The following is a 26168-nucleotide window of genomic DNA, read 5'->3' as shown; positions in this document are numbered from 1 at the left end:
GATAGAATGTACACTGCCCTTTCCAAGTCAGGCTGGACATGAAGTTGCCGACGAATTAACAGATGTTAACGCAGAACCACAAAGGTCATGGTGGACTGTATATATAGCCTGTTAATCTTAGAATAGTAGATATTTTTATGCTTTAAATATTAACTTCTTAAATGTAAATATTTAACACATGAATTTTTTTTTAATGTTTCCTTGGTGGCTCAGATGGTAAAGAATCTGCCTGCAGTGCAGGAGACACGAGTTTGATCCCTGGGTTGGGAAGATCCCCTGGAGAAGGGAATGGCTACCCACTCTTGCCCAGAGAATTCCATGGACAGAGGAGCCTGGCAGGCTACAGTCCATTGGGTCACGAAGAGTCAGACACGACTGAGTGGCTAATACTTTACTTTCACTTAAAAAAAAAATACTGATTGCCTCAAAAAATGGAAATGGCCAGGGAGCTGGCCAGCCTGGGGGTTCTGGACACTTGGGAGACTTGGCTCCGACTTCCAGCTCGGCACTTACTTGTGGGAGACTGGAGCCAACCTTTTAACCTTACATGAGCTGTTAAAGTGACTATAAAACAGGGGTAAAACCACCAACCTAACAGGGCTGTCAGGATTAAATAAGATACACGTAAGCATTTTCTGAAATGGTCTCCAAAAGTGACATTGCTTTTTTTCTGTAATGCTAAAGCACTTTTGCACAAATGGGAGCCTTTTCATTCCTTTTTTGGTCCCCACTCCCTTTTCTTTTTATACACTTGTCTCATTGAAACTTGTTTTGATTAAATAACACTTTGAAATTCTGCGAACAATAACAGCTTGTTCACAGCAACATTTTTTAATTATTAAAACGAAAGTGCTGTCAACTTAAATTGTAAAAATACTCTTGCAAGACCAGTACAGAATTTGGAATAAATATTGTTCATTTTTTATAAAGACCTGTTAGATGGAATATTCTAAAATTCACTAGATGCCTCATTCCCGGATTTTCAGTTTGTCCCAAATGAAATGCTCTTAGGCAGGTTAATACTTTTATTCAACCGGTCCTGCTACTATAAAATATAACTCACTTTTGTTTCATTCTTACTGTTTACATTTTGGTAACAGGTAAATGAGCTAGTGCCAGTTACAAGGGGGAGGCTTCCAGAGAATTGTATAGCATACTGGTAGGTTAGGAAAGGGGATTCTATTGTTCAGTTCTATTATGCCAGTTATCTTTTACTATTATTTCTTTAAAAAAATATTTTGTTTTTAAGTATAGTTGATTTACTGTACAGCCTTGTTTTAGATGTATAGCAGTGATCCAGTTACATACATAGATTACAAGATATTGAGTATAGTTCCCTGTTCCTTTCAAGTCAGCTTTCACACAACCACAAAGTTCAGGGGATGCTTTTATTGACGTACTGCATGGGGATGATTGCTGGAGTCAGAAGACCTGGTTTCTGGCCCTACTTTCCTCCTCACAGGCGAGCTGCTGAGCAAGGGCCACAATCTGTCCGAGTTTCATTTGAACATGTCATGCACGAACGAAGGGGTGGAAGGCAGAATTCTGAGGTTCAAGTGGCACATATCAGAATCTCAGTGTTTTCCTATCCTGTTCCCCTGTAACAATCGAACTGCATATTTCGTGGTTTTTGAACACTGGGGAGGAGAACAGTGCAGCGTTGTGACGGAAGAAGCGAATGAAGGCTCAGAACTCCAGTAACTGCTGCTGAGCTGTGTGGGATGTGTAAAGATTGCTTCTGGACCTGGAGCAAAGGTGGGAAGAGTTATCATGGGAAATGAAGTGTATGTATTCTCTTTACAAACATACTGCCTCTTGAAGGATCCTGGGAGCAGGTACACCTCAGCACAGCTTGTGCTTTTGCTAGAAAGGAGAGTTCTTCAGCTGGTTTGAACACCATTATCTATTGCATTTCCCCTCTCTAATTAGTATACTTAAGATAACATAGGATGTATGTAAAAGAAAATGAAAATAACCTATCTTACCGCCTAGTGATGACTACTATATTAACACTGTAGAAAACTTATTACATTTTTCCATTACGTATATGATTATTTTCAAATAGGTCTAAAAGCTTATTTTTTTCCTGTAGTATAACTTTCCCCAATTTTTAATGGCTGCATATTTTTCCATCAAGAGGATCTGACATAGCTTAACCACTGTTTTAGAGACTTCTCAATTTTTCATTAGTGAAAATGACATCCTTGTTGTATATATTCTGCTGAATCATGTCCCTGTTCTAGCCTGCGAGGCTATTACCAGCATGTAAGTTATAAGCTTTGTAAAGGCTCTATTACCAGTATCTTCCAGAAAGGTTTCACCAACATAGCCTCCATGAGAAGGTAACTGTGTCCTTCACTAAATCTTTATTTATAGAATTTAAACCTGACACATTATTAAATTATTAGGTAAAAATGACTCAAATAGCTAAAACCTATTTTCCTTTCCTGAGTTACTGGTTTGGTTGAATATCTTTCAAGTGGCTACTGGACATGTGTATATTTTTCTGAGTTGATCATATATTATTTGCCCCTTATTCTCTTTTTTTCTTTATTGATTTATAATAGTTACTTATCTGGAGGTTCTTTTTTCTTTTGGAAGTGAAATCAAGGCTTAATTTATCTGGTTAAAGTCTTTAAAAAATCTAAATAAAATGAAGGATTTAATATCTAGTGGAGGTTTTAATATCTGTAGTTTTATTAATGTCTTCTCTCTCTGTTGCTCTTTCATAGTAATAATCACTTCACAATGAAATGGAACAACATGGAATTCAAAAATGGAAGCTCTTGGAATCAAATATTTATCACAAAATGAACACTTTCAACTTTAAACATACAATCACTTTTCTCCATACTTAACTCAAAATTAGGAAACAGAATTTTATTCAAACTGTACAAATACCCTTTACATTTAGCCTGAGATTAAGCATGAGAAAATTCAAGCTGAAGTTAGACTTCATTGCCCAAACACTTAAGCATGTGAAAATAAAGCTGAGGATGAATATTCATTTGTCAAACATAATTTAAGCATTCCGATGAACTCTGACAATGAATAATGACCCAAACCAAACTTTAAACTTGCTCTGGTCTACATGATCTTCAAGAGTCTAAAAGTACTATTGTTTAATAATGATTTATAAAAGTCTTCAAATGACAAATTATGAAGGTATGTCCAGATGCAGAATTTTAGTTCAACATTTGTATAGCTGCTGCTTTGACTAGTATTAAAAAAAAACAACTTCCCAATTCTTAATATTTAACATGTACTTGAAAAGATGTAGCAGCATGGTATAGTTTATTTTATTATAAATATTAGTACCTGTAATAAAATATAAAATACAGAGTCTCCCTTTTTCAAATAGTAAGTCTCTGAATGCTTCATTCATCCTTTGGTTTCAAACCCATACAATGCGCTCATGTGACATTGCAGATTTTGCATCGAGACAGAACACTGTACATCTGTGTTGGGAAGGAGGGGTGCTGTGGGAATACCAAAGCACTACATCATAGAAAGTAAACGCTGAAGCAAAAATACTTTCTGAATATATACTGTACATCATGTAAACAAACATTCATAATAAGAATCAACACAGGCCAAAATATCGTTTTCTAGGAAATCAGAATCTCCTTTCTTTTACATCACACACGCTAAAGATGCTTTTTGTTAGGAAGAGAATGGAGCCTGTTCCTGTATTTGTTTATGTGCTTAAATATCTTGGAAACAAGTAATTGTTACATTCATTTGCTAGGTTTGTCCTCTTCATTGGCTGGCTGTTGCAAATAAGGAATACAGTACTATTTCAGTACCTGTTTTTCATGTAAATACTAGCTATGTAATATATAATGAACTCATTTTTATCAGTCCATATTAATAATATAAATAGATTCAATGAAGCAGTGAATTTAAAAATTTGTGCAGGGGAAACTAGTTGATAATTTGTTTCCAATAAGGCTAGTAGCAAGATAATTACTACAAAGTTAGTCTGAGCTAGTAGTAAACCCCTGATTTAGCGAGCTGAATCAAAGTCTGAAGTTAGGTCATTTTATTTCCTCTATTACTGTGCAAATCTAGAATTTCCTAGGTAAGAGAGAGTGCTGGCAGCCTCAAAGTCCTGTAATAAGCGAATGAAATACTGCATAGGTTTCTGAAATGCAGAGATACTACATGAAGAAATCTGAATGTCTTAATGATGGTGTCACAGCAGTGACCTCAGGATTTCCTAAATGAATCAGAAACTATGAAAGACAATTCATTAATCAATAATCAATCAAGAGCCTACATGTGAAGCAAAAAAAATGGAAAAAGATACAAAAATCAAAGATGCATTTTCTGCTATGACCATATATATGTAGCAGTTTCAAGCTGTATGTCAACCTTGTGTACCAGCAGGAGCCTCCTCTAACAGGAAAAAAGCTTAGTCATGACTGTCCCTCTCTTTTCAAAGCTTCCAGTCTTTGAAGGAGCGCATTTCCAAATGCTTCCCGGTATGCAGGGCTGAGCGTATCCAATAAGGAGTAGACTGTTTCGTGGTAGGGAGTCTGTAAATGATCATCCACCTGGTCGAAAGCATACCCTACCACCTACGAGAAAAATGCAACAGTGAATTAAACAATCAGATTTCATCTTGGTACAGAAAGCAAAAAAAACACAAGTTTTTACATGGGTCATTCTCTAATGACATTATGCATTTCTCAGTCAATACTTAGAATACACGTATTTTAAATATCCGTAAAACCTGTAATATTTAAGCAATTTATAACATAAGGAACATCACCAGCAAAATGCTCTCACCATTTTTTTCTCAAAATTTAAAAGGTTTGATTTACTCACTCTTGATCCTGCAAATACAGAAAAGAGTTGAAAAGGCTATACAAAAACAGTATTTCATTTCATAGTCTAAAACATGTTTCTACTTAATTCTACATATACTTTAGAGGGTCTTTTTATAAAGGCACTATACTAATTACATTTACTGTAATTAATAATTATAATACTTTTTTATTCTTTTTATTTTTTATTCTTATTTTAAGAAGCTCTTTTTAAATTTTTTTTTTTAAATAAAGAATTCTAAAATTTACTTATAGTTTTAATTCTGGTTTATAATTAGTTATCTGAAATGCCACTTTCATGTTACTAACACATGACTTATCTGCTCAATTCTGTGAGATAAAAGGCAATGTTATTCTGTGTGTGTGTTTTTCTGTTTGTTTTTTCCTTTAAACACAGCTAAAGCTTTTTTCTCCAACAAGATTATAAGACCTATACCCTGGTTCACCAGCATAGTGTAGGGCAAAATCAACGTAGGTTTTGCTGACTTCACTAAAGCTTGTGAATTCCTCATACAAACTCTAAATGTTTATGACATCTACTCAAGCCATAGGAGATGCATGTTTATGCCAGAACAGAAGTAGTGCTGTTGTTTCCAATGAAAAGCAGAGGCAGACACCTAAGGACGATGAACTGCACCACCGTGGAACCACGCCCTGTCTCAGTCCAGTCTATGGCCCACTATGATTTTCTTTGTTCCTCTCTTATCCCTGATATCTGTGGTCTTCCTGGGAACAGGGATCATGTCTTATTTACATGGTTTGATGTCTAATTCCTCACACAGGATAGTTACTCAATAAACGTCAACTGAATCAGACTGAAAAAAATAAATATTTGAGTACTTACCTGCCAGGTTTTATAACTGACCCAGATCTTTGTGCAAACTTTATTCACATAACATCCCCCAAATCCTTTTCAGCTTTTGTTTTAAATCTCCAAGTTATAGATAAAGAAGCAGGGACTCAAGCTGACTGACTCACCCAAGGTCACTCAAATTCACAAAGATTTCTAACTGTCATCAAAACCTTTCCTACCTCACCAGAATTAAACAGTGTCAGAATTAATTTACCTAGGGTTATTTATTTCTACTTTTGCTTTGTCTATTTCTAAATAAGGTCCACTTCTAAACACTGCAAGTTTTGGGTACAAATTTAGGGATTTAGGAAGGGAAGCATAAAGACTAGTCAATTCCAGGATTATTCTCAAAGCCAAGATAAAGTCGTGCAAGAAATGAGAGTAGTTACAACTTGGGTTTCAATGTAAGTGAGCCTCCACCAGGGGATACACAGAACATGTGACTCACACACATCTTAGGGAAACTGAATCCAGTGAAATAAAATTCACATGCTTGTTTACTCTATCACATGACATTCTTACTTACTTGCTTAAACCATGTACTCTACTACTTCATGATCCTGTGCAACTTTGGGAGAACTACTCTTAACGGATTTAGAAACAGAAAAGTCAGATTTCTGACCAAGCTTGAAGGCAAATTTATTTATTTAAGATGTGCCATGTGACTTGCAGGATCTTAGTTCCTGACCAGAGGTTAACTTGGCTATGAAATCGTAGAGTCCTAACCACAGGACTGTGTGGGAATTCCCAAGGTTAATTAGTAAAGTTAAATAGAACCATGGTGCACAACCGCAGCTGAGAGGAGCTACCCCACGTCCAAGGTCAGGGGCGGCGGCCAAAAGGAGAGACCCCACGTCCAAGGTAAGGAGCGACAGCTGCACTTTGCTGGAGCAGCCGTGAAGAGATACCCCACGTCCAAGGTAAGAGAAACCCAAGTAAGACAGTAGGTGCTGAGAGAGGGCATCAGAGGGCAGACAGACTGAAACCACAATCACAGACAACTAGCCAATCTGATCACAGGACCACAGCCTTGTCTAACTCAATGAAACTAAGCCATGCCGTGTGGGGCCACCCAAGACGGTCGGGTCATGGTGGAGAGGTCTGACAGAATGTGGTCCACTGGAGAAGGGAATGGCAAACCACTTCGTATTCTTGCCTCGAGAACCCCATGAACAGTATGAAAAGGCAAAAAGATAGGACACTGAAAGATGAACTCCCCAGGTCAGTAGGTGCCCAATATGCTACTGGAGATCAGTGGAGAAATAACTCCAGAAAGAATGAAGGGATGGAGCCAAAGCAAAAACAACACCCAGCTGCGGATAGGACTGGTGATAGAAGCAAGATTCGATGCTGTAAAGAGCAATATTGCATAGGAACCTGGAATGTTAGGCCCATAAATCAAGGCAAACTGGAAGTGGTCAAATAGGAGATGGCAAAAGTGAACATCGACATTCTAGGAATCAGTGAACTAAGATGGACTGGAATGGGTGAATTTAACTCAGATGACCATTCTATCTACTACTGTGGGCAGGAATCCCTTAGAAGAAATGGAGTAGCCATCACAGTCAACAAAACAGTCAGAAATGCAGTACTTGGATGCAATCTCAAAAATGACAGAATGATTTCTGTTCATTTCCAAGGCAAACCATTCAATATCACGGTAATCCAAGTCTATGCCCTGAGCAGTAATTCTGAAGAAGCTGAACGGTTTTATGAAGACCTACAAGACCTTCTAGAACTAACACCCAAAAAAGATGTCCTTTTCATTATAGGGGACTGGAATGCAAAAGTAGGAAGTCAAGAAACACCTGGAGTAACAGGCAAATTTGGCCTTGGAGTACAGAATGAAGCCAGCAAAGGCTAACAGAGTTCTGCCAAGAGAACGCACTGGTCATAGCAAACGCCCTCTTCCAAGAACACAAGAGAAGACTCTACACATGGACATCACCAGATGGTCAACACTGAAATCAGACTGATTATATTCTTTGCAGCTAAAGATGGAGAAGCTCTATACAGTCAGCAAAAACAAGAGCGGGAGTGGACTGTGGCTCAGATCATGAACTCCTTATTGCCAAATTCAGATGTAAATTGAAGAAAGTGGGGAAAACCACTAGACCATTCAGGTATGACCTAAATCAAATCCCTTATGACTATACAGTGGAAGTGAGAAATAGATTTAAGGGACTAGATCTGATAGGTAAGAGTGCCTGATGAACCATGGACAGAGGTTCGTGACATTGTACAGGAGATAGGGAGCAAGACCATACCCAACAAAAAGAAATGCAAAAAAGCAAAATGGCTGTCCAAGGAGGCCTTACAAATAGCTGTGAAAAGAAGAGAAGCGAAAAGCAAAGGAGAAAAGGAAAGATATTCCCATCTGAATGCAGAGTTCCAAAAAAAGCACGGAAAGATAAGAAAGCCTTCCTCAGCGATCAATGCAAAGAAATGGAGGAAAACAAGAGAATGGGAAAGACTGGAGATCTCTTCAAGAAAATTAGGGTTAGGGTTAGAAAATTAGAGATACCAAGGGAACATTTCATGTAAAGATCAACTCAATAAAGACAGAAATGGTTTGACCTAACAGAAGCAGAAGATATTAAGAAGAGGTGGCAAGAATACACAGAAGAACTGTACAAGAAAGATTTTCACGACCCAGATAATCACGAAGGTGTGATCACTCACACTCACCTAGAGCCATGAAGTCAGGTGGGCCTTCTGAAGCATCACTAAGAACAAAGCTAGCGGAGGTGTGGAATTCCAGTTGAGCTATTTCAAATCCTGAAAGATGTGCAGCTGTGAAAGTGCTGCACTCAATATGTCAGCTGTGAAAGTGCTGCATTCAATATGCTAGCAAATTTGGAGAACTCAGCAGTGGCCACAGGACTGGAAAAGGTCAGTTTTCATTCCAATCCTAAAGAAAGGCAATCCCAAAGAATGCTCAAACTACCGCATAATTGCACTCATCTCACATGGTAGTAAAGTAATGCTCAAAATTCTCCAAGCCAGGCTTCAGCAATATGTGAACCGTGAACTTCCAGATGTTCAAGCTGGTTTTAGAAAAGGCAGAGGAACCAGAGATCAAATTGCCAACATCCACTGGATCATCAAAAAAGCAAGAGAGTTCCAGAAAAACATCTATTGACTATGCCAAACCCTTTGACTGTGTGGATCACAATAAACTGTGGAAAATTCTGAAAGAGATGAGCATACCAGACCACCTGATCTGCTTCTTGAGAAACTTGTATACAGGTCAGGAAGCAACAGTTAGAACTGGACATGGAACAACAGACTGGTTCCAAATAGGAAAAGGAGTACGTCAAGGCTGTATATTATCACCCTGCTTATTTAACTTATATGCAGAGTACATCATGAGAAACACTGGGCTGGAGGAAGCACAAGCTGGAAGCAAGACTGCCGGGAGAAATATCAATAACCTCAGATATGCAGATGACACCACCCTTATGGCAGAAAGTGAAGAAGAACTAAAGAATCTCTTGATGAAAGTGAAAGAGGAGACTGACAAAGTTGGCCTAAAGCTCAACATTCAGAAAACTAAGATCATGGCATCCGGTCCCATCACTTCATGCGAAATAGATGAGGAAACAGTGGAAGCAGAGGCTGACTTTATTTTTCTGGGCTCCCAAATCACTGCAGATGGTGACTGCAGCCATGAAATTAAAAGACGCTTGCTCCTTGGAAGAAAAGTTATGACCAACCTAGACAGCATATTGAAAAGCAGAGACATTACTTTGCCAACAAAGGTCCATCTAGTCAAGGCTATGCTTTTTCCAGTAGCCATGTATGGATGTGACAGTTGGACTATAAAGAAAGCTGAGCGCAGAAGAATTGATGCTTTTGAACTGTGGTGTTGGAGAAGACTCTTGAGAGTCCCTTTGACTGCAAGCAGATCCAACCAGTCCATCCTAAAGGAGATCAGTCCTGGGTGTTCATTTCAGGGCCTGATGTTGAAGCTGAAACTCCAATACTTTGGCCACCTGATGTGAAGAGCTGACTCATTTGAAAAGACCCTGATGCTGGGAAAGATTGAGGGCAGGAGGAGAAGGGGACGACAGAGGATGAGATGGTTGGATGGCATCACCGACACAATGGACATGGGTTTGGGTGGACTCTGGAAGTTGTTGATGGACAGGGAGGCCTGGCGTGCTGCGGTTCATGGGGTCGCAAAGAGTCGGACACGTCTGAGCAACTGAACTGAACTGAACTGAAAATTAAACTAGACATTTCTAATGTCCATTCCTTGTTCCATAGGTTAAAAACAAAAATTTTTTTTAAAACGAAAAGTTGTTCTCAGGTAGCGCTTTCTATTATTCTAAACTCAGGATTCTGGTTTAAAGGATGCAGAGAGGTCGTTCTGCCTAGAAAAGCTTACATGTAATAAATGGAAACTTATTCTTGGAAATTTGGAGGCAGAGTGTTCTGCTGTGACTTAATTCTGATCTAACAGCTAGTGAATGGTAGAGTCAAGATGATCTATCTGTTTCTCTATCTGTGGCTGAGCTGCTTGTGGGATCTTAGTTCCCTGACCAGGGATCAAACCCGAGCCCTCAGCAGTGAAAGGGTGGAGTCCTAACCACTGGAATGCCAGGGAATTCCTTCCAGTATGTTGTTTTAGTAGAAGAGATATTTATAGGAGGTGGAACAAGATTCAACACAATGACTGAAAAATTCATCCAGTGCAGAGAATGCATAATTTTGGTAGACATACTTAGCAAGAGATAAGAAATCAGTTTCTTCGGGGGGACAGTTACAACAAAATAATCAGAATCAAATCTGTTTTTTCTTTTTCAAAAAATCCATTCTTATGTTGACTGAAAGACTTCAGAATTAATAGAAAGATTCCTAGGGGAAAAAAAAAACTTTCTTAAAAAAAAAAAAAAAATCTTGGAAGGTATGCGGTATCAAGTTCTCACCTAAAACTCTTTTTCAGTCCCTGATCCCTGAACCTTTCAGATCAAGTGGTAAAGACTTTTTTTCTCCGCCTAAAGAGAAAAGGACTCACCCTGAGCCCGGCTTCGGTGAGCTCCAGGCAGTATCTGTTCCTTTCCCTTGTTTCCACATTGATGTACGCCACGTCGTCTGCACAGCGCAGGGTTTTTGAGACAAACATGGTGTTAACAGCAAAGAGAACATCATTTACAACTGCTTCGGCTTCCAGCCTCATGTCTTTCATATCAGTTCCTTCAAAGCCATTAAGCTCAGCTTCTTCTTCAAATCCTGACACGCCGCTCAGCTCCATGGGATTACAGTCTGTTTCCATTCTGCAGAAAACCGGGTATGAAACGGGCTTTTAAAAAGATACTCAAACATTAACATTTGATTAAAAGCAGTTGTGCCTTGCAACTGCCATTCATTAGAAAACATCATAATGAGCTAACAATTTTTAGGGAAAATATTGCCTAAAACCATTTTCAGTAGTTTTTCACAGCAAAATTACAGACACTTACAGGTTAAAAAAAAAAAAAATCTCTTCTCCATTTCTTCCCAAAAGGTTAACCCTATATTGGTAAGAATTCAGAATATTAATTTTCAGCTATTTCAAACAAAGCCAATGTAAAAATCTGAGTACCTATTTCTTTATAAATGTGAAGGATGTTTAGAACTGGATTGCTGAGTCAAAGTACATGCTCATTTTAACCTTCAATAGATATTGCTCATTCATGTTCAAAAAAGGCTGCACAACAGATACTCCACCAACAAAGTATGAGGGACTGCGTTCTTTTTCACTGCACCCTTTCCGGCTCTGTTTAATATCTGCCAATATGAGAGACAAAGAATGATGTCTCATTGTTTGAATATGCATTTCCTTGATTAAACAACTTTTGGGGTATTTATAAGATTTTTTTAAAATTTATTTTTTATGGGACAGTTTTAGTTCCAAGATCATATAGCTGTGAAAAAACAAACCAAATCAGAAATGGTAATGAACTAACGCTGCCTTAAGTCAGAGCTTAAGTCTTTACCTACTACAGGACACTCTCAATAGTTCATGACTTTTGGATTTGGTGTTTTGCCTAAGAAGCAACCTGCCCCACTCCATGATTACATTTTAATGCCCTGTAAATCATCTTCTGAACTCTCATTCTCTATCTCTATAGCTAACTTTCTGATTGGTCTGGAATTTATTCTGTATAGCTTTATTTTCCAAGTGGATAGCCTACTGTCCCAACACCACTGATTGAATAACTACCCTTTCTTTTTTTTTTTTTTTACTGTTTGCTTGAATTGGCTCATATATTATACTTTCAAAAATATTATTTCCTGTGTTTACTTGATCCAATATTACTGCCAGTCTGCTTCCGCCTCTCTTCTGTGACTAGTGGAACAGCTGAAGACTGTTAAAAATTTGAAATATATGAATGAGAAAAGTGAATAAATGTGAGACTGCTCTGCAATGTAAAAACAGCTTTTCAGAATAAGATATAATTTCTTTTTACCAGTAGACTTTATAAAAGTAAATTAAGATTTTATTCTGCTTATATGGATTAAGCATCCACTGTCCTAACTGTAGGACGACTCTTCAACTTGCTATGAACATTTATTTGTGCTGTTTGTCTATTACTTTACAGATTCCATCCCTTTCCCTAAAGTTACCAACTTGTGCTCTACTTGTGTGATGTTCAAAATTAGTGGTTCTCAACTGTGGCAGAAACCCCATCTCAGAGAAACTGAATCAAAACCTCTGGGAGATTTTTCTGGGTTATTTTTTCAGGGTTTCTGGGTGATTCTACTGTCAGGCCAATGCTCGGAATTATTAGCAAAATTCTTTTTATTTTTTTTCATTTATTTTTATTAGTTGGAGGCTAATTACTTCACAACATTTCAGTGGGTTTTGTCATACATTGACATGAATCGGCCATGGAGTTACATGTATTCCCCATCCCGATCCCCCCCCCCCCCCACTTCCCTCTCCACCCGATTCCTCTGGGTCTTCCCAGTGCACCAGGCCCGAGCACTTGTCTCATGCATCCCACCTGGGCTGGTGATCTGTTTCCCTATAGATAATATACATGCTGTTCTCTCAAAACATCCCACCCTCGCCTTCTCCCACAGAGTCCAAAACTCTGTTCTGTACATCTGTGTCTCTTTTTCTGTTTTGCATATAGGGTTATCATTACCATCTTTCTAAATTCCATATATATGTGTTAGTATGCTGTAATGTTCTTTATCTTTCTGGCCTACTTCACTCTGTATAATGGGCTCCAGTTTCATTCATCTCATTAGAACTGATTCAAATGAATTCTTTTTAACCTTAAGGGACTAGAGTTTCTATAACTGTAGGTCATTTGCATATTATAAAAGTCAAAACTATTTGCTAAAGACAGTTTATGATAAACTATGTGAAGCTATTTCAAAAAACTACTTAGCAAATGTACAAATAATATAATCCTTCAATCCTATTTCAAGTAATGATATGTTGTAACTGGCCCTTTATCTTGTTTCCCACAGCACTTGACAGAATTAGTCACTAACAATACAAGTTAATTATAAATTTATCAATTATTGCTAGAGGAATTTGTCAGATAACTGAAATCTCACATTGACTTACTACATATGAAAGTGAACATATTTGATTTTCTAAAATCTCTCCCTTCTCTAGAAATAATCATTATATTCCTTAATATTTTACTTGGTTTAACATATAAGAAATGAGCCCATTTTATTATTTTTTTTTTTACAAAGTCAGGTTTGAAGATTTTGAAATGTGCCTGTCTTCTATAAATCTCTTAATACCCTGAATGCTAGACATCTTTATTTTGCTCAAGTAATCAAGTATCTCAATTACAGATGTCAGAAATAATAACTTACATGAAAAAGATGTTTACATGAGAAAGCTTGACAAGAGCCACGCTTTTAAAGAGTCTAATTCATTGCAACTAGGACCACAAGGACACGGAAAGCTGATGACTCCAATACTAGAAGGTAAGAAATCCTCACAGGCAGTAAAGCAGGTCATCAAACTGCTGTGGAGTGATTAGCACCAGGGGGGCAAAAAAAGAGACAGACACCCTTCCCAAGACTGTGAACTTTTAGATGTTTCTCTGAAATGCTTCTGAATGATGCATGAAAGAGCAGACATATCCAGAACTTTCGAATATACATATAAATCAATAGATTTTCATACTGAAGCATTATACAAGTTAATAACATTTTAAGCTATCATTATTTTAGGGTGTTATTACAATTATCTTTTGTTGGTTATGACAAGCTTTTGATTAATTCATCAATATCATTTCCCCTTCCAAACAGTACCCAGATTTTCCAAGGGGAATTATAATACCTCCCCTTCTGCTATTGAGTAGAGTAACCAAGAAATTTGAGCAAGATTGACCCCAATCCCATTTGAAGACTGTCCTGAACTTAACACATAGAAATCTTTCCAGTCACTTTCTTGCAGAAGAGTTACAGCACCCGGCCCCGGCTGCTCCTGGTACGCTCCTGGTACCCCCGAGGTGAGGGAAATCTGAGGATGATGCTGACAATGGGATGGGAACAGAGGCAAGAAATTCACAGAGAAACGAAGCCAGAGCCCTGATGCTGCCCAGTCTCTGCACTTCTCAGTTAGTGCAGCCAATACATTCCTGCTACTTTATGGCAACTGAAAGCACAGTGCATCAGGAGCCTCCCCAGATGCAAAGCGCTCATAACCCAGCTCTTCAGCAGCTTTATAGACGAGGTTTAAAAAAACCCCACAAACAGAACCCTGGGCTTCCCCGGTAGCTCAGTGGTAAAGCACCAGCCTGCCAGTGTAAGAGACTGGGGTGTGATCCCTGATCTGGGAAGACCCCACACGCCGCGGAGCAACTATGCTTGTGCGCCACGAGTACTGAGCCTGCGCTCTGGAGCCCAGGAGCCACGACTGCGGAGCCCACACCCCTCAGCTGCTGCAGCCTGCGTGCCCAGAGCCCCTGCAGCACGAGAAGCCACCACCGCGAGCAACCCACGCTCCGCACCTAGAGAGAAGCCACTGTCCCCACGACTAGAGACGCCTGCTTAGCAACGACGACCCAGCACAGCCAATAAATACAATTTAAAAAGTATTGTTTTGTTTTAAAAAGAAGCCCTGATACTTTTGTGCCTGTTATGTAGAAAGTGCTTAGTGAAAGCTTTGTAGAATATGAGTGTCAACATGTGTATTGGTTTCCCATTGGTGCTGTAACAAATTACCACAAACTTAGTGACTTAAAACACAAATTAACTGTCTTAGAATTCTGGAAGTGTGAAATCTAAAATCAAAGTGTCAGCAGGGCTGCAGTCTTTATGGAGCCTTCGGAGGAGAATCTGTTTCCTTGCCTTTGTAGCTTCTAGAAGCCACCTGCATTTCTTGGCTTATGGTCCCTTCCTCTACTTTCAGAGCACATCACTTCAGTCTCTGGTCTTGTGGTCATATCTCTTGAACTCCCTTTTATAAGGATCTTTGTGATTGATTATATTGGGCCCAGCTGAACAGCCAGCATATTTCTCCATCCGAGGCTTACGGTTAAAGAACTGCAAAGTTCCTCTTGTCATAGCAAGTAATATAGTCACAGTTTCCAGGGACTAGGACACAGACACCTTTGGCGGTGGGGGGGAGGGTCATTATTCTGCCTATCATTGTGCGTACCCTATCAGCAGGGAAAGGAGTATACAGGTAGTCAGAGTCCTCATTTTCCGACCTTCCTTTTTTGAACAGTCATAAGTTACTTTCAAAAGGAGTACTTGTCCAGTCCACTACCTTCTTTGGGAAGGTTCCTTACTCACAGGTTTCATGATCTGTATTCTGTTAACTCCAGCACCATAATCACAGAGGAATGTACTGGGGACTCCTGTTTTGCTTAAAGGCAACATTTCGAGGCTGGGAAGGGGTTTATGAATTGTCCTGAATCAGGAGCTCTGTTCAACTACCCGATCTGGACGGTGACTGGCTCATCAACCAGATCCTCTCTAGAGGAGTGAACACAGAGCCCAAAGTCATGAACTCAGTGTATGAGGACAGGAGCCACGGAAGCGCAGCAGGGAGCCTTATGGATGGGGCACCAGAGAAGAGGTTTCTACATTTTGATTATGCATCCCAGTAACTAAAAGTATTTTGAGCAGTTACCTCATTATATGTGTATTTACATATACTACCACAATTAGCCTACCAAAACATAGAAATATGAATTTAAAGAGAAGGTAAAAATATGAAATATAAACTCATTTTCTTCTTGTTTCTCAATGGATTATCTTGTGTACCTGACTGTGGAGGCCTACACCACTGAGGATGGGGACATGTATGCCTATGTTGGTGAAGGGACGACGACTAGAATTACTACTGAAACATTAGAGATGCTATCGGGTTACCAGAATGGTGGACTCATCGGTGTGAGTCCTGTAAAAAAATCCCAGATTTCTCTTTCTGTAGGCAAAACAACTTATCATCATGTAAGAAATTCTAGTTGAGAATTTCTCTAATTGAACCAGTAGAACTCTGCAATTCTCTACAAAGCAAAGCTGTGCAAAGCACAGAAGAGTTCTTCACCTGTGCTGTCGTCACAGGAGCCACCAGGCATGTGGCTTCTACTCACTTGAAGTCTTGCTAGAGTGACTGAGGAACTGAATTTCAAATTTTATTTAATTTTCATTCATTTACATTTAAAAAGCTAGTGGCTACTGTATCAGCACGTGACTAGACCTCTGTGAATACTCGTGGATAATATAATCAATTTGCTGTTGTTGTTCAGTTGCTAAGTCCTGTCTGACTCTGTGACCCCATGGACTGCAGCACGCCAGGCTCCTTTGTCCACTATCTCCCGGAGTTTGCTCAGATTCCTGTCCATTAAGTTGGTGATGCTGTCTAACTATCTCATCCTCTGTCATCCCCTTCTCCTTCTGCCTTCAATCTTTCCCAGCATCAGGGTCTTTTCCAATGAACTGGCTCTTTGCATCAGGTGGCCAAAGTATTGGAGCTTCAGCTTCAGTATCAGTCCTTACAATGAATATTCAAGGTTGATTTCGTTTAGCATTGACATAGTTGAAAAAAATCAATAGGCATAAGGTACTAAATTCCGCGTATTTTATATAGGAGTAGCAAGATTTGGAAACAAGCATGTTAGAAAATCTATCTTAGCTATTCTACGGAAGGAAATTAACCACCAGTGTTTCAAATGGTAAAAACTAATGAATTACTTTTATTTTTTATTCTTGTTAATTTAGACTATGTATCCAGCATTTCTCTAAGCCTTAGAAGATTAAGTAAATACGTTTACTGGTAGTTTATAGCCTCATTTGGGATATATGACAAGCATATCAAATACATACACAAATATTAATGCCATACACATGCAACATAATTATAACTTAAGAAATATATAATTAGAGAACACAATGATATGCCTTGGTCCTACTACAAGCTCACCACTAAACATGTATAAACTTGGGCTGGCCATACAACCTCAAAGGGCTCATGGTTTTCTCATTTATAGAACAAGGGGGAAAGAAGAAATTCTTGACTGTTCTTGAGAGCCATGATTTACTACATAATTGTTAGTTACTATGGAGCTTGACTCACGAAAGAGGGCAGTCAAAACTGGGCTTGAAAGAGCACAGATGAAAAGACTTGAGAGCTGTGAAGGATTCTTCAGAGGGAACAATGCATAACCAGAGTCCAGGCAGTGCCAGGAATTGTAAGGAAACTAACTTAGTCTACAACAAGGAAAATGCTAAGAGTAGTAAATGTGAATGGCCCAATTTGAGAAGGAGCTAATACCCAGACAACAGAATTTGATTCTCATATAATCAGCTGTTTTAAGCTCTTGAGAATGGGAAGAGCAGGGTCTTTATATTTAAAGTAGGTTTCTTGTAAGCAGCATAATTTGGTCTTGCTTTTTCAATCTGATAATTCTACTTTTAATTGGAGTGTTTAGACCATTTATGTTTAATATGATTACTATGATTATGATTACTATGATTGATGTGGTTACTTTCTATCTTGCTGTTCTCTATCTGTCCCATCTGTACCTTATTTCCTTTTCCTTATTTTTCTACTTTTGAACTGACCACTTTTTAGGATTCTATTTTAAACCTATTGATGACTTTTAACTCTTTGAATGCTTTTGGTGGTTGCTTTAGAGTTTATAGTATACATCTTTAACTTATAATATCTTCAACTGTTCTTTTTTTTATTTAGAATTAACTTTAGTTTCTATTTTTTAAAAAAAACTATTTAATTTTTGTTTGTGCTCATTTTTGACTCTTCTTCCTCTTTGTGTTTCACTTTGAATAGTTTCTATTGCTATGTATTCAAGTTCTTTTTTAATCTTTTTTTTTTTTTTTTTGGCAGTATCTAACCTCTTCTACTTGGATTCTTTTTAAAAAACAACATAATTTCCATGTCTCTACTTAATTTGTTCAATCTTTTCTCTCTTTTTTTTTAACATATGGAATAATTGTAATAAATGTTTCAATGTCATGGATATTTCTGGGTTAGTTTCAACTGGTAGTTTTTCTAATTGTCAGGGGTTGTATACAGTTCTTTACATGCCTGATATTTTTGACTGGATGCCAGACTTCACGGGTTTTACCTTGTATTTGCTGGATATATTTTTTTATTCCTATAAATATTATTGAGCATTGCTCTGGGATGCAGTTATCTGCGAAAGCTTGATCCTTTCAGGTCCCGCTTTTAGGCTTTTTAAAACAGCAGCAAAACTGATTTAGTCTCTGGTTAGTTTTTTCCCACTGTGGAGGTAAAACCTTTTTGGGTACTCTACCTGATGGCCTATGAATTATGAGATTTTTTTTCATTATGGGTGAGAGGAACTGGAACTAGTGCTGGGCTTGTTTGAGCTCTGAAAATTCCTCTAATTCTTTCGGGTAGCTTCTTCACACCTATGTGTTGATCAGTGTGTTTAGCTGCAGTCTGGAGGGGATCCTCTGTAAATATCTGTGGCGCTCACTAAGAAGCTCTCTGCTGTCTAGTACTCTTGCCCAGTTGCCTGGCCTTCCTAGACTCCTAGCTTCATATCCTCAATTCAGGCAGACTGCTGGGTTCTACCTGGGCTGCTTCTCCCAAGGCCATGCTTAGAAATTCTCTCCAGGCCATCACTCACTGTCCTTCACTGCTTAACGTCCGAAGTCTTAAAACCATTGTTTCAAGAATTTCTGTCCACTGTTGTGATTCAGGTGGAAGGGTAAATCTGGTCCCTTTTACTCTATCTTAGCCAGATGTGGAAATCCTGTTACCCAGTTTTGAGCAAATTTCGCAATCTTATTTTTAAAATTTTATTTATTTATCTGGCTGTGCTGGGTTTTCGTTGCAGCATGCAAACCCTAATTGCGGCATGTGGGATCTCGTTCCCTGACCAGGGATTGAACCCAGGCCCCCTGCATCAGGAGCTCGGAGTCTCAGCCACTGGACTTCCAGGGAAGGCCCTGCAGTCTTATTTCATCAGTTCTTCTTTCATTGATTTTGATCTCTCTTTTATGACTTTGAATCAACTTTACCATCTTGCTTGTTCTTTCATCAATGAGTTAATGACATTTTTGACACATGCTTACTATATGTTTAAGATCCATACTCTTTTACTTAAAAAACTGTATTTTAACACTGTTTTAAGACTTTTTAATCCTTTCAAATTCAGCTCTGACACATGTATTTTAGGATTCTCAATCTGATCTTATGGTAGAGTTAATCACTAAATCCTGCTTCCTTAGAATTTGTTTTGATACTTCTGTAGATATCATATTTCATAGCAAATGGAGGTCTGTGGTAAGACCATCATGAGCATAGCATCTGGCATAAAGCAGGTTTTCACTGAATACTTTCTGAATGAATAAACCAAAGAAAAAGTACTTTCTGCTTCTCAAGCTGTAGTAACTCAGTTAGCTCTGTGACATGGGGCAAAAAGCTACAGGATAAACATGGAAGACACCTCTGGAAACACGTATCACTGTTAAAGTAACAATATTATGAAGTTTGATGCAAAACTGCCTAAAATTTTAAAGTAAATGGCAATTTCAATCCATGTCGGCTTTAGGTTGGGCTTCCCTGGTAGCTCAGCAGTAATGAATCTGCCTGCCAATGCAGGAGACACGGGTCAATCCCTGGGTCAGGAAGAGCCCCTGAGAAGGCTATGGCAACCTTCTCCAGGATTCTTGCCTGAGAAATCCCATGATAGAGGAGCTTGGTGGGCTCTAGTCCATGGGGTCGCAGAGAGTCAGACATGACTTAGCAACTAAACAACAATAACAACAAAGCTAGTTTAACCTTTATTTTCCATAACACATAACATTTAATGTTTTCAAGAGCTCTGAGGTGTTTATTTTGAAATTAAAAAATTAAATCAGTATCACTTGCAGCATTACAAACACATAGTATTTGTAATTTAGATAAAAACAGCTTATTTTTCCATTTATACACTCATTTATAAAATTACTCTGCACCCTACTTTCAACAGATACACATACACAGCCCAGTAATAATAAAAAATCAAGCCAAGTGCTTCAGTTGATTAAGGAAGGTGAGGGTAAAGAAATACATAGTGTTCATTTGAGAAGTTTTTTTTTTCTCTTAAGATTTAATTAGGCAGCTCATGAATCAGGCAGAATTCCATCTGGCAACGAGAAGTGTTCTCCTGGAGAAGTTTTTTTAAACTGTAGATAAGCAACCAAACTACAACCCCGTAAACAACCTTTCCTTCAAAACCAGAAACTAGGTGAGATTTCTAAGAAAAGACTAAAAAATGAATGCTTAACCACCAAAACCAAGATAACACTGGGAACTAGTTTTTTGTTTCTATATAACCTTTTAGGTTATATAGAGGATTGGTACTATATTTAATATGAGGTACATTCTAGCTAAAAGAGATATAGATATATCTAAAGAGATAGAGAAATAGAAAACCTCTTTGTTTTCCATTTAAAATCTGGCTGTCTACCAGACTCCGGGCAATATTCTGTCGCCAGCACCTTCAATTATTGGAATACCTTACGGGCGATTTTAATCTGGTACATTGCATCACCTTGCATAAAGTTTCCAAATGATTCTTTATAACATCATACATAAATTATTTAGGAAACAGCTCTTACTTCATCCGTTGGTATAATTTTGGTGCTGTGTTAGTCGTTTGGGGAGAATTCATGAAACTAGTTATCAGGTATCTAAGACCAAGATATCAAGACCACAAAGTTCTTTATTCTCTACTTCTTAACTCAGTAGACTTTGTTTTGTTTCATCACAAATTTACAGCATCAAAGAGCCAGCAAAAGACTGTAGATTCTTCCTTGATGGCAAAAGAATGGGCCTAGAAAGAGTCATATATACAGCATAATAAAAGAACAGAGCCAGAATGATTTCAAGAGCAGTATACAGACATGAAACTTACATTTTGAAAGAAAGTTTGATTTTTCAGTTGCCATTACAACAGTCAGCTGATGGCTAGAATGTAATATCTTAATCATGATTACAGTTGACCCTTGAACAACACAGGTTTGAACTGCACATGTCTACTTATGAGAAGATTTATTTTCAATAATAAATACTACAGTACTACATAAACTGTGCCGAGTGAACTGGCAAATGTGCAATTGTATATTTAGAGAACTGACTGTAAGTTATGGGTGAAGTTTGAATTTTGGGAGGGCTGGTGTCCCTAACCACAATGTTGTTCAACGGTCAACTGTACTTTTATTTGTATCACACATCACAGTCTGGAAAAATCCTCTTGTGAACAAGAAGTGGGCACATGGTGTGATGGCTAAAGGGCTCTCCTGAACAGACTAATCAGGGCTAGAATCTCAGCTCAGTCACTTATTCGGAGACTTGGGGAAAGAGATCTTAATCCCTCTAGTCACACATTCCTCCTCCCTAAAATGAAGCCAACAAGAGCATCTACCTTAAAAGGATCCAGAGAGAACTAAATGAGTGAATATGCGGAAAGTGCTTAGCATGGTACCGGGCACAGTAAGCAAGAAATATTATCTGTTAACTATTATACATTAAAAATAAAAGTACTTACATTTCTTTAAAGAAAGATTGACCTTTAAAAAAAAAATTTACTTGGCTGCGCAGGTCTTAGTTGCAGCATGTGGGATCTAGGAGTCTTAGCTACTAGACCACCAACGATGTCCCAAGACTGACCTTTGACCTAAGCTCTTGGACTCCAAGTTCAGGGCTCCCTGGGCTTCCCTGGTGGCTCATTCAGTAAAGAATCTGCCTGTAATGCAGGAGATCTGGGTTCAATCCCTGGGTCAGGAAGATCCCCAGGAGAAGGGAATGGCAACCTGCTCCAGTGTTCTTGCCTGGAGAATTCCACCGACAGAGGAGCCTGGTCACAAAAGAGTCGGACAAGACTGAGCGACTAACACTTCCACTTTCAGGGCTCTTTACAGTATGTGGAGTGGCTGTGGCTTTGGCCTTTTAAGGCTCTGAGAAGCATGTGACACAGAACACTACCATCTTACTGTCACCGCAGGCACAAGTCTTAAAAGGCCAAAATCATCTCAGGTTTTCTTTTATTTTACATGTTAACATGGATTCCTTGCAAGGATGATTTTTTTTTGTCATGACCATTCAGCCTCTGGCATGTAGCCTCTGACCTGTCATTATAAGGTTTGGTTGCTAATTACTTTCATCATCCTCACTTAATTAATGATTAACTGTTAAAATTTTGTGATAGTTTTTTGTCTTTGATATAACACAAAACGCTGTTAGGATGAGTTTGTACCTTATTTGAGCTAGATGTATAATTAACAACAGATCTTAAACCTTAACAATTTATGCTGAATTTCTTCTAGGAAGCATAAAATGGACTCGGCAACACACTTAACACTTTGAAAAGAGTATGTTTGTTTTTATAAAATCTTCCAGTTTTTATTTTCCTTTTCTGATATTTGAAATTTCACACATTCTGTGGACAGTCTGAATATAAGTCTATATTCCAAAAAGAAATCACTTATTTAACATTTCAACTCGAAAATGTAAACTGTGTCCATTCATCAAGTCTGGTTCAAACCTCCCCAAATCTTAACTCCCTGTCAGACTGGCTCCTGCACTTTGACATCATTTTGTTTACTTTCCTTTTATGGGAAGCATTGTAATTATTCATAAATATGGTTTCTTATCTTTCAAATATATCCAGAATCCAACAGTTTTTTCCCCTCTTCACTTCCACCACTCTCATCCAAGCCAGTGTCACTTCTGCTTGAAAGTGAAAGTCACTTAGTTGTGTCCAACTCCTTGCGACCCCATGGACTACACAGACCATGGAATTCTCTAGGCCAAAATACTGGAGTGGGTAGCCATTCCCTTCTCCAGGCGATCTTCCCAACCCTGGGATAGAACCCAGGTCTCCAGCATTGCAGGCAGATTCTTTACCAGCTGAGCCACAAGGGAAGCCCTAGATCATTGCAATATCTTTCAAACTGGTCTTGCTTTTTCATCTCTGGGCCTCTTACCTCCATTTAAGTCTATTCTCAACACAGCAATCAGCATGATCCTGTAAAAACTTTGGCCAGATTATGGTACTTCTTTCCTCAAATCCATTCACTGACTGAGTACAAAGGTGAAGTCCTTACAGAGACTGCCCCCTCACCCCCAAGCCTCCAGCTCCTCCTCTTTCCCTCATTACCTCCCAATGTTCCTTGAACTCTCTAAGCATCTCTTGCTATAGGGCCTTGCCCTCTGCTGTTCACCCTGCCTGAAAAACTCTTCCAGGTATCACTTACCTTGCACCTCAGCTTTCTCTAAGTCTCTGCTAAAATGTCACCTATTAAACAAGAGGCCTTCCCTATTTCCTATATAAAAGTAGCAAACCTATCTCCTATCCTTTCCATTACTTTATTTTTTCTATTGCACTTACTACTGCATAAAATATATTTGATTATTGTTTGCTTCCCCTCCCTTCAATAAAATGTAAGCACTCCATGAGGGCAGGGACTTAATCTGGTCACTGCTGTACCCCCAGCACCTAGAACAACCCCTGGCACACAGTAGGCAATCGATAAGTATTTACTGAATAAAGGAATGACCCTTTCACTATAGATCATAGCTCCTTGAATTCCTCTGTACCTTTTTCGCATCACCAATTGTGAAGACTTTCATCCAGTGGATCCTTAAAAAACATTTAAAATTAAAGAACAAAGGAATTGAAGTTACCAAGAAAAGAATGCTTGGGACAAGTCTACAGAGAACGAGGGGGACTAGAATTCCAACACCTACATACACTGGAAAGCACACTGGTTCTAAAATGAAAAGATGGTTGTGGAAGGAGAACCAGAGCTTTCCCCAACTGACAACATTTCTGGGCTCCATTAGTATTTCTGAGGCAACTGTGAAAGTTATCCATGTGTAAATAAAATCTTAAACCAGTAATCTTCGCTAATCTTTTTTTCTTCTTCTTTCCACAGTTGGCATTTATTAATGAAACCAGGATCCTTTTAACTTACAGACAGGACAAATCAACAAAGTGATGGCAAGTTTACAATCATTTACTAAAGCTTACTGAAGGGGGCCTTGAGGCAATCATCCCAGCTTTTAAGCTCTCTTCTGATGAAGTGATAGACTCTGAAATACCAAATAATTTAAGCAAAACCAGGCCGCTAAAAGAATTTATAACTTATTAAACTTTTTACACTCTGAAAACTCTAACGTCTTAGTGACAACCCCCACAAGCCTTTCCAGTAAGTTTATTACAATTAGTTTCCTCTGACAGGTTATAAGACAAACATCCAGTTTGCTTGACTTTTTAAAATATTTATTTATTTGGCTGCACTGGGTCTTAGTTGCCGCAAGTAGGACCTTAGTTCCCTGACCAGGGATTAAATGCAGGCGTCCTGCACCCGGAGCAAGAAATCTTAGCCACTGAACCCCCAGGGATATCCCCAGTCTGCTTGAGTTTTAAAAGGATATTTCATTTACTCCACCTGAATAACCAATAAAGACATAACTTGGCAAAGGGAAAAGAAGGCTTTAATTTACTATTCTTGATTAAACTGTATGTATCAAGCCTGGTTTCTTAATTCATACATTCATTTTTACATGCTCATCTTACTTCCTCCAGTTCTTCTTTGAGTCTGAGCTCGTGACCACACGATTTTCCTTGTTATTCCTGATTTAAATCAAAATAATGGGTATCTTCCCATTATTTTGGCTCAGTGGTCAAGAACCCGCCTGCGAATGCGGGTTCGATCTCTGGGTCGGGAAGATCTGGACAAGATGGCAACCCACTCTACTATTCTCACCTGGAGAATCCCATGGACAGGGAAGCCTGGCATGCTGCAGTCCATGGGGTAGCAAGAGTCGGACCGGAGCGACTAAACAACAATCGGGACCCTACGGATATCGTTTAAGCATCCTAACAATCTCTAGAGATAAGATATTACTAATATGCTTAAGAAGAGGGCGTCAGAGGATGAGAAGGTGGATGGCATCACCGATGCAATGGACATGAACTTGGGCAAACTTCGGGAGATGGTGAGGGACAAGGAGGCCTGGCGTGCTGCAGTCCATGGGGTCGCAAAGAGTCGGACACGACTGGGCTACTGAAAAACAACAGTAGGCTTAAAGTTGCCAAGGGCTCAGACAGGGCGGGCGGTGGCCGGTTCAAGGCGCCTCCTGAACAAACGCCGGGCTAACAAGCGCCGGGCACAGGATCCTAACCCGGGACACCCGGCTTCCGGGGCACCGAACACCGACCGACATCACACGCAGGCCTCCTCCGGGTGGACCAAGTTGAGAGCCGGCTCCCCCTCTGCAGGAGTTGTCTCCTAAAAGGCAGGAACACGATTGCGCAGATTGCCAGACCAGCACAAGTACTTTTGCCCAGGTCTCCGCGGGGTCAGAAGGCTTTGGCATCGTTCCGAGAAAGCGGTTTGCCCACAAACGCCTCGGAAACTCAAGTTTTTGGGTGTGTGCTGGCGCAGCACACACCGAGGGATGAATAAAGCGCTTTGGAAGCTGCAAGCCACCAGACAAAACGGTAGAAAAGAGGAAGCTTTGGAAAACAATACCTGGACGAGGAGGGCGAGGAATAACTTGCTGACAACGGGCACCGGTCAATAACTGGGGGTGGGGTTGAGGGGTGGCGGGGAGCAGAGATGCTCCCGAGAGGCTGCAGCCCTTCCCCAGGGAACCGGCGGCGCCCAGAGCGCCCGTTTCCTGGGTCCAAGTCTAAAGGTGAGCCGGAACGGCCCAGGCCAGAGCCGCCCCCAGAGCCCCCTCAGCCCGGGCACCGGACCTCCTTCTGCAAGCCGTCCCCTCACGGCCTGGTCCTCCGCGCCGCGGCCCCCTCCAAAGGCCCTCGGCTGTTCCCCGAAGCCCTCCCGGTCAGTCGGCCGGCAGCCAGACGCCAGCCGCCCGCCGCCGGCCCCAAGCCCGCTCACCTGCGCTCCCGGAATCCTTCGTCCGCTCCCTCCCGCGGCGTCTGGAACAGATCCGCGGCCCCGCCCCCTGCCCTCCCCGCCCTCGCCCCGCCCCCTCGGAGCCGGAACTGCTTCCTTCCGGGCCCTTT

The 26168-nt window shown here is 39.8% G+C and overlaps 1 protein-coding gene and 1 long non-coding RNA gene across 2 annotated transcripts; one reads left to right on the top strand and one right to left on the bottom strand.

Annotated features, from left to right (window-relative positions):
* Positions 1-1604: 1604 nt before the first annotated feature.
* On the top strand, positions 1605-14660 carry LOC122706739. Its single transcript, XR_006344451.1, has 3 exons — positions 1605-1755; positions 13489-13623; positions 14085-14660. It is a non-coding gene; the product is annotated as an uncharacterized LOC122706739 (long non-coding RNA).
* Positions 2676-26115, bottom strand: LOC122706738 (GSK3B interacting protein). Its single transcript, XM_043922165.1, has 3 exons — positions 26041-26115; positions 10703-10961; positions 2676-4580 (listed from the first exon to the last, which is right to left on the bottom strand). Exons 2-3 carry the CDS (start codon positions 10958-10960, stop codon positions 4419-4421), a joined length of 420 nt encoding a protein of 139 aa, XP_043778100.1. The 5' UTR covers position 10961; positions 26041-26115; the 3' UTR covers positions 2676-4418.
* Positions 26116-26168: the final 53 nt, after the last annotated feature.

Source organism: Cervus elaphus, chromosome 13 (assembly GCF_910594005.1).
Source record: "Cervus elaphus chromosome 13, mCerEla1.1, whole genome shotgun sequence".
NCBI classification, from domain to species: domain Eukaryota; kingdom Metazoa; phylum Chordata; class Mammalia; order Artiodactyla; family Cervidae; genus Cervus; species Cervus elaphus.
Note: the sequence above shows the minus strand (reverse complement) of the source record. Positions and strands in the feature narration are given on the sequence as shown.